General features: G+C 36.6%; 1 protein-coding gene across 1 annotated transcript; it reads right to left on the bottom strand.

Moving 5' to 3' along the window:
- Positions 1-371: 371 nt before the first annotated feature.
- Positions 372-10925, bottom strand: LOC145768219 (retinoic acid receptor alpha-like). The gene is made up of 9 exons (XM_082579706.1): positions 10792-10925; positions 10274-10382; positions 5870-6048; positions 5017-5158; positions 4628-4809; positions 3684-3866; positions 3172-3376; positions 1738-1896; positions 372-1237 (listed from the first exon to the last, which is right to left on the bottom strand). Exons 1-9 carry the CDS (start codon positions 10870-10872, stop codon positions 1146-1148), a joined length of 1332 nt encoding a protein of 443 aa, XP_082435832.1. The 5' UTR covers positions 10873-10925; the 3' UTR covers positions 372-1145.
- Between the last annotated feature and the right edge of the window lie 720 nt (positions 10926-11645).

The following is an 11645-nucleotide window of genomic DNA, read 5'->3' as shown; positions in this document are numbered from 1 at the left end:
GCTGCGATGAAACATGCTACCAACTACCAAAGCTGGTATGATAATATAACTTGGCTTGCATAAATTTTCGCAAACAAATGAGTTTCATGATAGTAAGAAATAAAACAAAAAGATGTCGCGAGAGGAATGCTGTGTTGAGATTAGTGGCTCTTAAACTTTCTACGGACTTTCATGAGATTCACAGACCCTTCCCACTGCGTTAGCTGGTAGCCGGTAGGTTGCAAAGCCATACAACACACCAGCCTCGTTCTTCTCACATTGAAATTAACCTCTACTTTCTAATAAGCCTTATTTTGAAGTCTCTCTCTCACAATTTTTCACAACAACTAAAATATTTTCTCCATTGTAGACCACATCAATTCAACATTCAATAAACATGAATAGTGCGTCGTGTAATTCCAACATGAAATAACTGCTCACGATAACAATAACAAACGTAGGTTGCACGCTACAAATACAAAAAAAGCAAGAAAAGTAACATCAACTACAACAATGTCCTAGTTCAGTCAATAGCTTGGTTTGATTCAGCCAGGAAGTGGCGAATTTGAAGTTGTCTTTATGTGAAAATAACTTATCGGAACTTGTTCTTGACATTTCCTTTGCCTGTGTGGAGCCTTCTGTCTTTGTAAGGTCATCAAGACTGATTTAACGAAAAAGAGGCAAGTTATTCATATAAATTACGAAAGTAAAGGAAAAGACTTCAGATCATATGAAAGACGGCACTTGTCTTTTACTTTCCAAAATAAGAAGATCAAGAAGAACAGCACGACCTAAGCAAGGTTCGCATGCTGAACAGTAATTGGAGTCAATACCCCTATTTAGGATAAAAAAAAGTAACCTATACCCCTTTAGTTTTAGAGAGGAAGAAATGCAATTCAAACAAAGACGACCCATAATTTAAATCTTCATTTGTAATGGGTTACCATAGGCAACCTAAATGCTGTTTATACTGGCCACAAATCTGGCCCAAAATCATTACACGTATAGACAACAGACGTCTATCAAACTACGCGACCAGACAAATGAAGTGTAGATTACAATATCATAATTCTGCGGTGTTCCTTGGAAACTGAGAAGCAAACCCTTGATTTCTCGGGGCAATCTTTTCCTACGCAAATTTGTGTATTTTGTCGATTGTGTTTTTGCTAATAATCTCCTCTAAGCAACATTTCTGAAATAAGAGGAGGCATGTTGCCCGATGGGATCTCCATACTAATCGATTCCGCTCGTTCAGCCCCTGAAAAATATGAAATAAATCACAGTTAAGTAACTGATAGTTTGACAAGCTGCCCAGTTGATGCTTTCTGCAAAACATCACTAAATTGCAGGTTATGTCACTATGTTCTTGACGCATTCTCATAAAAGTGAGAAAAAATGAAACTTTGGAAAACATAACGAGTGGCCTATGGAGAAAATAGACGATTGTATTGGAGAAAATCGGTGAAGACAATCGCTGCAAGGAAATAATCTGTCACACCAAGAATTGGGACAAAACTGAATTTGGAATTATCATGATTTAAAAATAATCTTCACTTTAATTTTTATGAAGTCTTGAAGATACTGCAATTATAGCACACAGCAGCAACTGCTCGTGACAGCTTTTGCCAGGAGAAAGCCTTCACAGTTTGTAGGATATAAGTAGATTCCCGCTAGGTAGCTGTCAAGAGTCAAGCACTACCAAAACCGAACACCACAAAACCGAGTACCCTACAAAATAAAGTGTCAACATCTTCTTACCTCTTAAACTTATAGTTCTTAGGTCAGCAACTTTCATTAGTAATTTTGGAAAAATCTGTGGGGAATTAGGTCTTTTTTTTCTGCTGTGAAGGCGAAGAGCTTCAAGCAACGGTTCTTGAAGTTTTTCGACTTTTTCTGGTTCTTCGAGATCTGGTCGATCTGAAAGCAATTTGTTTTAGATTGCTGATAAGAGGACACAAAAGATTCAATAACATAACTTTTAACTTTTGGCAAACTGACCTTATAATGACACTTAACTATTTAAGCTCTTCTCATTTTGTTCATTGTCAGGTTTGATAACAACGCACATTGTGTGTTGCTACACAAAGTATGCTACTTTTCTCATATTTTACATATTGTATATAGTATAATAGTTAGGCCCACACAGATCCAACAAAAAAAATCCAGCTTTATAAATTGGCTATAATTTTACATTAGAAAGTCTAAAAAAAGATTTTACTGCCTCTTCTGCATATCTTTGACATTGACAACGCGTTTGGCCAATGGGTCTCAACTTTTTGTAGTCACGCATAGCCAGTCTTACAACGAACTATCAAGCCTATGGACTGTCAAGTGCGAAAATTGACGCTTAATGATTGGTGAGTCTCATGCTTGATCCAAGCATCCGGAGATGAAAATATAAGGTTCTCATTATACTAAGCCTTCGGCACTAACGAGAGTAGGGTGGCCAGTTCCTTTTTTTCGACCGCTTTTCCTTCAGCAACTACGCCCACCCAATTTAATGCACTCTGGGTAGAGGTGAGAGGTACTTGTCAACAACCAGCATAAGCCGGAAGTCGAACCAGGATTGCATGATTGGAAAGCGAGAGCCTTACCAGCTGCGCCATCCCACCGCCAGCTGAGTAAAAGCTTAGTAAAATTACTATCAAAAAATGAAGTTCAGTTTATAAATTTTAGTAAATTGTATATAACAATATTTCATTAACAAACCCCTCTTAAAAGTTTTTATCAACCATACGGTGGAAACTGCTGCTCTAGATGTTACAAATTAGAGCAGTGGTTTTTTAATCTGTCGTGCGCACTTTGTGAGTCCATAAAATTTAAAACGGAGTCTTTATTGATTTCAAGAAAAGGCGCTAAATTTTGTATAGGTATTTGCAGACAATTTTCCAAATATTGCAACTTTAGAGCTCTGGGGTGACTATAGAAAGTTTAGAGGTCCGAAACTTGATAGTTCTTCGACAATGATCCGTGACTACAAAAAATGATCTAGAAATGATCTACTAATCTAAAGATTGCACAGTGGAAAATTATTTGTCAAAACAATGCACTTCTTTATCCTTAATATGGCTTGGTTGAGTGCAAAAACAAAAAAACTGAATCCCAAAAATATAATTAACTCTAAAAATGACATTGTTTAATATTCGTTTCATTTGCTGTGAAAATCTGTGTCGAATCAAAAACCAAATTCACCTGCGCAGATTATACAAATCCCACACAAGATCCCGATCTCAGCATCGTCAAGATTCAACGGAAGCAAGTTCTTGGCAAAATTATACACAGCTTCAGTGATTGGCCCGAAGCCACAATTCTGCATTTCGTTTCTATTTAGGGTTAGTCCGTCAGAAAACGTCATCGTGTCGTCACCAGAGTGAAATCGAGAGCACAAACGAAGAACCTGTTAAGCAGAAGATATGTCATTGAAAAACCAGCTAAAATTGTGAAAATATAGTTTTTAAAAGTAGGCTACAGTACGTAGAAATGTGAGATTGAACGACTCAAGACTTCAACCATCGCATGAGCAGCATACAATACGATAAGTGGCGTAAGTACTAAGTAGACTAAAGGTTTTATTCACAAAAACGGAAGTTTTTAAATGCAATTAAGCTGCACGTTGTGGCCAACCGGACTTATAAAAACACTTATCGCTAAAATCAGCATAAAGATTACTACTTCACGCAGGAAAAAGAAAACAATAAACTTACCAAAACATCCATACTGGCCGCTTTTATGAGAGTTATTTGGTCGGCGATGGTGCACTCCAGAAAGCCGGGAATGCGCTTTGCAAACTCAACTATTTTCACAATGCATTTGGTCGATCGTTCGGAAAACTGGCTCCACAAGTCCATGTTGATAGACCCGATGTTTATCGTTATTGGTGACTCGTTCTGCGATAAGATAGTTGACATTTGTAAAAAATATACTCCATTTACTCACAGACCATGTTCATGTGCCGTGTATATTGCCAAGCTTATATGTTGATATTGAATACCTCATGTGATAGCAAGCTTGACATTTTGTTTGAAAAAAAAACACAAAGTATTGGCAGTAGTGAGGTTTGTAAGAGACCCTCAGAAGACCTCAAACGTTGAACCGATAGACGTCCTTCGTTTTGCCCGTTACCTTTCAACTGTTGTTGTGATTACGCTACGTTTTCCTACATCGTTTCTTTGTAAAACACCCACTCAAACTCAGCGTAAACAACTTTCATTTCATGTCAGGGCATGGTAAAAACAAACATACAGAATATCCGTTCCATTTCTAATAACTACAATTTACATTTCGATGCTATCTCATTTGGCTTGAACAAGACACAAATTAGCGTTGAGTTTCTTCTGAAGTAGATAGCCTTGCTAATGATGTTCAAGCACGGCCAAAATTGATAAAAAAAAGCAGACACATTTGCAAATAACTTCTGACTTGATACGTTGTTGACACTAGATTTGAACAAGCATGACCTTCCCAAGGTAAAGGAGTGGTCGTAAAAAGTAACAAAACCTGAATAACTTTGTGACAAAGTATTATTTGAATAAGAAAATTGCTCCGATTGCATCAACAAACTTGTAATAAGCTTGTAACACCACACAAGTCCTCGTTACGAACAGATTTGCATTCACATTATTCAAAACTTGCAAAAAGGTTTTATTACCGTTCTGAATTTTTCTATGGTCTTTAAACTTGGAGAAGTGCTGGTATGGGCTGAGGCCATTACTCGGATAAGCTCTTCAACATGGTCAGGAATAATCACGGAAGAACAAGGTACTTTGTTGTTGTCAGGATTAGAAACTTTTTTTTCCTTTCCTCTTCGTTTTCTTCGTTCGTTTCTTACAGCTAATGAAATATAAATGACACGTCGTTTAACATGGAGAAAACACACGGCATCAAAAGAAAATAGCAACTTTGTTCTTTTTTTTGGAAAAAATATAGGCTATCATATTGTAAAAAAAATGGCTGGATTAAGAAAATGTCTCACATGGCGTGCACCCAACAAAAACAACCAGTGGTATTCGTGCAATTACAATCCATGAGTTTACTCACATTCACGGAGCATTCCAACAGCAAGGCATTTTTGCAAGCGACAGAATTGACATCTGCTTCTTGTCATTTTAGTTATTGCGCAACTCTTGCTTTGCTGACAAGTGTATTGAACATTTTTTTGAATGCTTCTGCGGAAAAAGCCCTAAAAATGAAAAAATGAATAGTGGTATATGTTTTAAATGTCGTCAGCCATGATATAGCACAGCCAAAAACATATTAGCTGGCTTAAATGGATATTTACATTGTTGTTACAGCTGAAACATTTTGTAATGACGCTTTTTGTAATGACCAATCAATGACCTCTAGAAAACAACTTTGTTTTTTTTTCTTCTCAGGGTCATCACATCAAGTCCTTTTGGATGTTCTTTCGTTAAACTCTATTCTTGGCAATTAGCCTTTTTAATTTTAGAGTTTTACAGTTTTAACTCGGTCAAACAGGATCACGTTTTATGATGTTGTGAAACTTGCTGCTAAAAATAAATTACGAATTTAGTTTCAGAAAAGTTCATGTCCTTCAAATAATCCAAAGCAGAGATCACTGGGAAAGCATCGGGGGTCATATTTATAATGAACTTCCTTATCATTGACAAAAACAGGTGTAAACCTGACATGATGCAGGCCTACAGTATGGGCGTGCCTTATACGGTAATTGCATAGTGGCCAACAAAACATAAAAAAATTACGAAACTATAACACGCAGTGATCAAAATCATTAAATTAGATTCGCCTGCAGCTTAATTTGGTGATTTCCAATTTGCGCTAGCTTACAACCTACTAACACTGCACATCAACTCAAAACGACGCACTAGTGCGTCACGACGCCCCATTCGGAATCTCTAAGCTCTGATCTCACCTTGCACCCTTCGCAAGAAGCAACGCCATAGTGGTATCCCGATGAACGATCTCCGCATACAAAACATGGCTTGTAAACCCGTGGAGGAAGAGGAGACTCTGGGGAAGGAAGAGAACCACCGTGCTCGTAATCGGATGTTGTTCCACTGGAGCAGCAACTGACAGAATCAGACTGAGACGCTGAAAAAGATAATAAGTAATGACAGAACGGTAACACTTGCGTTTGTTTGAGTTATCAGAAGTTAAAGTGTCGAGGTATCTCATATCTGGCTGACGCTTAGACATTTGCCGGTTCAACGTAAACCAAAAGGACGACACTTTGCGTTAAAAAAGTCTTCAACTTATTTTGAAGGTCGACTTTTTCTGTCATAACCTTGACATTCTTTACAACGATTAGACGAAAGCAATATGAAAGCATTGAAATTTATTGAACTGGTTACTTTTCAGAATTGTAATATAAATCATTTTAATTAATTTGAAGCGCACCAACTGACAAAAATCTGCAAAATATTTTCCTTCAGTCGATAAAGATACAGTGTATGGTATGAGTTATTTTATTAATTCTTTTAACTGAACAATGATTCCCGCTCTAATGACTTAGTAAAAGCAATTTTGGTCTGTGTAAAGCATATTTTATTAGCTAAAAAGCAATCTGCAGTCATTTTCTTGTTCAACGCTTAATTTAATTACAAAGATTAATCAATACTTCGTAATTATGCAGTCCGGCAAGTACTGCTCTGTCCTATGCGATGCCATTGAAATGTACCAGGGCAAAAGTACACAGAGGCTAACGGCCCTACATCAAAACAGTGGAAAGAAAAGTCATGCTCAGGTCACAGCTGACATTTTTACGACTGTGACAAACTTCCAGAATTTTGATGCAGAAACAACGTCAGAAGCGACAAATCAGCATATAAAGATGGCATTCAGACCTCGTGACATTATACAGACAGTGGCATACAGAGCAACTGTTGAAAAATGTAAAATACGATGCGCTTTCACATTAACGAAGAAGTGCGAAATAGGAACATGTTGTAAAGCGTGCTTCATATGCTTAAACCAAGGTGTGGCCTTTGAAGTTCGTGTATCTCAGTTTAAATGACAAGAAAATTAAATACGAACAAAATACATGTTTGTTAGATGTATTGGAAAAACATAATTTCTAACAGCCAAAAGCATGGAAAAATTGCTTTGTTGTTTTTAAGGGTTCCATAGTCTATTATAGCAGCTGGGGAGATTTGAGTTAGTGCCTTTTTTCACATTTCTTCACGTCCATTTTTCTTCTAATATTTTGTTGTTTTGAGTGGCTTCATCGCATTTTTTCATCGTTAACTCTTGCTTTATCAAGACTTCTTTGACTTACAGCTTAGTAATGTTCAAATTTTTACAATAAATTAAAAATCATAAATTTAAAGGGCAGTTTTTATTTCAAGTTCACAATCTTCAGTGAAATAGAAGTGCCATTGAAGGAAGCGTTGATTTTCACTTTTACCGATAATTATTTCCTCGTGCAATGCTACTGTATATCGCTGCGTACGACAAAATAAGTCTAGTTGGTGAACAATGTTGCTTTAAAAAGCATCCAGCTTAATATCTTCATAATGTGCTCAAAAAAGATATAGAGCAACAAAAAGATTGATTTGGTGTAGATTTCTTGTCTCACAAGATTTTGATAAATTCGCTTTTGAAAATGGAAAAAAAATTATCGATAAGATTTAGTGTTACGTCATGATACGTTTATGGCGTTCTTGAGGACTTTTTAGCAACTTCCATAGCTGAAAGTTGTAGCATTACACCTACGCAAGGTACGAGACTGTCTATGAATTTGTTACATTTATCCAAAACAAAGGAAATACCCGCGGCCATAGTAATTATGACACCAGTTTGGTCATATCTTGATAAGGGTCGGGACTCGATATAAAAAAAAGTTGTCTGTGATATGAAAAATACTAAACCAGATGATGTTTCAAGGTTATTGTCAACCTGTTTTTATAAGTTATAGTTTTGAAAAACAAAAGTTCAATTACATTAGATCCATGCTTAACCTGCGTAGGAAAATCTTTGCACTTCTGCTGGTATAAGTATAGTGTTACACCATTTCGAATCCAATTACGGACGCCTACTTGTGTTTGGAAGAGTAGGCTAGGCTATTATTCGGAAGGCTATTATTCGCAAGTGTAGGCTAGGCTACGGCACAGCCAGCTTTGAAGTAAAGTAACTTTATTTTGATATTTAAATATGTTTTCAAACAGTTGGGCTCTGGCTATTGGCAAACAAAATGACACCAAGTTTGAACAATTTTCAAACTTTGTATGATAATAAGTTACATATCAAACTATGGCGTTACATTAAAAATTGAAACAAGAGATCGAATTCTATTCTCATAAACAGATTGCAAAGATGGGCAACTACCGGCATTGTACCATAAGTCGCAAATCTATTACATTAGTGCAGCGTTTCTTAACCTTTTCTGACTCTAGCACCCCTGTAAACAGGCCTGAACAGTCTAGCACCCCCTAACTATCGTTGACATACTGCTACAGTGCCGACCAAAAGTTGAGTAGAGGCCGAAATTTTGACATGCCTTCCGATCGCTGGCGATATATTTTGTAATGAAGTCTCTTGTTGTTAAACAAACTGTGCAGTTGTTTTAACGAAGTTGATTCAAGATTTGGTATTTGACTTTCATTCACCAACAGTAATTCAATTATAACCATATGTAAGCGACTCAACTCTCTTAAAACAACAGCACAGTTTGTTAGGCGACAAAAAAATACAAAATATACTGCCAGAGGTCAAAAAGCATGTCAAAATTTTGGCGCCACCATTAAACTTTGGCCTGCACTATTGAAAGGAAAGCGACGTACAAATTGATCATTTTGTTTATTCTTCAAAACTACTGTCGTCAATGGTGACAAAAGAAATAGGAAAACCCGAGAATAGTGAAACAACATGGAAAAACTTCAGCATACTTAAGTTACTCAGCTGGATAACTAGTTACACATGTATCAATGTGATTCTGTTGTTGCTTATGTGTGACTAATTTCTCTATTCGAGGCTTCGTGTTGGTCAAAGCCACTCTCATATCGTGGAGCAACCCATGTTGAAAGCGATTCCGGCCAATTGTTTTGATTTGGAGCATGGCGGAGAACGCCTTTTCACACAGGTAGGTAGTCGGAGATGGAACGATCAATTCCAATGCTGCTCGTGCCAATGCAGGATATGCTGTCAACTGATCACACCAGTAATCAGCAAGAGGAAGGACGAAATTTTGTCCGACAACTCTGATTCACCTGCATGTCAATCAGCTCCTTCTTTAGTCTATTATCATCACTCATGTCTGCCAAGAAGGGCTGCTGTATCCACTCTGGATATGAGTGATTTGTGGGAACGTATTTTGCCATGGTGGTTGCTAGAAGCGAGAGGTGAGCAACTATATTACAACAAAGCACCCACCAGGTAAGTTCGCACAAACTACTCAGGATCAGTTTGCGTACTTGACTGGGAGATGACTACAATAACAACAAATCATGTAGGCCTAGGTTACTTCGAAACAGCAATCATTGATATGACAACAGCTGATACTGGCAGAAAGACGAAAAAATGCAGAAAAGTAAAATGGCATTTTTTTGATATTATACTGCCTGCATTTAGCACCCCCTACAGTCTATTCCAGCACCCCCAAGGGGTGCTAGCACCCCCGGTTAAGAAACGTTGCATTAGTGGTTAATGACAAAGTGCAATTTTGATACCTGGTTTTGCTTTGTAATAGTGCACTGTTTAAGAAACAGCAAAAATGCACCAATATCATGAAACTTGAGAAGAACCGATTCCAACATAACAGCTTAAGATTTTTCGACAAAAAATCATCGTTTGGTTTTGGAATTAATTTGCAAGAAGTCGAACATTCCAGAAAGATTTGTTTGATTGGAATTTTTCTAATAAAAAAATGTGCAGGCTACTAATAAAAGTCATGTGCTTCTAATAAAAATACAACTCTCAATTTGAAATAGAAAAAATCAATATATTTTGACAAAGCTTTAAAAAAATTTCAGATTTTTTGAAGCAGAATTAAAATAACCAGAAAATCGCTTTAACTAGCAAGTTTTCATTTTTGTATCGGACTTTCCCAGTTTTTGCTGCAAGACACCCTTTGGTCCGCTGATGCATTAAAAAACTCACTAAAAACCTTTTATTGAAATATAGCCTAATCAGCTTGTTCTGCGCAAAGCTACATCTTCTTTTTTGAGGAAGGCCAAATTTAGAATTCTTGTTCAAATTTTTGTAAGGCAGGAGCCTGGTACTACCCAAATAAAATGGCAAATTCATGTGACAATAGTTATTTGACTATCAGGGACGATTTATCGACCCAGTTTTACCATTGATAAGTGTAATTGCTGCTCACTTGGTATGGGGTCCCAGGAAAAACCTATGGCTTCAAGAGCCTTGTAATGTGCTGGGATAGCAAAGGCAGTGTTTCCATAACTCGTCGGCGATAAAATGGACCCAGATTGCTGAAAATGTAAACACTGATTTAAAAACGTAGAAAAAAGCAAGTCTAACATAGTAACACAAACCTTGAACGTTTCTCTAAAGTTTTAGCGTCGCAAATGCAATTGTGTCAAAGAGATAAGTGAAACAATAACGTGATTAAATAACAAACAATAAAACTTTGGCTTAATTTCAAATGTCTTAGAAAATATCAAGTTTTCTTGTTGTTGGATATGACTGGAACTTGAAGATTTCTTTGTCACGAACGCAATTTAAATGCAGACAAAGTTCATTAATCAAGCGTTTTTTCGTAAATTTAGCATTGTTAAATGATGAATTAATGATACTAGTTGCTTGATAGACTGGTTGAATGCCAAAATAAATTTGCGTTAACAAAATACGGGTACAAGGCGCTGGGAAAATTAATCATACCTGGTGTTGGTAATGTTGTTTGCAACATTGTCCAGTTACATTAGCATAGACTTGATCCATTACCATGCAGTCCATTGTCATATCAAAATAATAAACTTTATTAACTTCGCTATAATAAATACAGTTGCAGTATATTTTTCTGTGATATAATCTGTTCAAATACAGCAAAGGCATCAGTTTACTGCAGACTATCTACAATTCATTTCATGAAAACTGCTTTTGTAAAAACATTAAAAAATATTTCTTCAGACAACTTAAGTTGCTTGAAGGAATTGTGCAGTTCTGTGATGCTTTCATGAAGCTCACTTGAAGCTAATCGAACTCCATTGTGGGATCGGTTTAATATCCAGTTTGTTGTCAGCCAACAATAACCTTCTTTCAATGACAGAAGCAGAAATTCGCTTCCCGACGGAAGGGCATGACCTAATGGTGAACTTTCAATAAGCCATACCCTTTCCATTGCACCACTGCCGTATGCTACAATAAACGACGGGTTATAATTGCAGATATTTTTCTTCTTTCACACGCCGCACCAACATTTTCCACCATAAACTTGAAAATGTGATATCAATAGCTCACTTTCAGTAAGTAAACGAAACGTTTTCTTGAAGTCTACGGGCGTTGAGAAAACGTAAAAATCGATTTAAAACGAAACAAAATTTTTTTTTATAAAAGAATTTGCCAACAAAAACATAAGAATTTTGCAGAAAAACAAATTTTTGTTTAAAATTTATCAAATTTTTGTTTAAAAATTTTTTTTGAATTATGTTTGCTTGAAAACCTCAAGACGATACTTGTTCTGTTCGCAAATCTCTCTACTTATTTTCCAAGAAAAAGCGCAGTTGGGCTTCATT

Source organism: Aplidium turbinatum, chromosome 4 (genome assembly GCF_918807975.1).
Source record: "Aplidium turbinatum chromosome 4, kaAplTurb1.1, whole genome shotgun sequence".
Lineage (NCBI taxonomy): Eukaryota > Metazoa > Chordata > Ascidiacea > Aplousobranchia > Polyclinidae > Aplidium > Aplidium turbinatum.
This window is presented reverse-complemented; position numbering and strand designations above follow the sequence as displayed.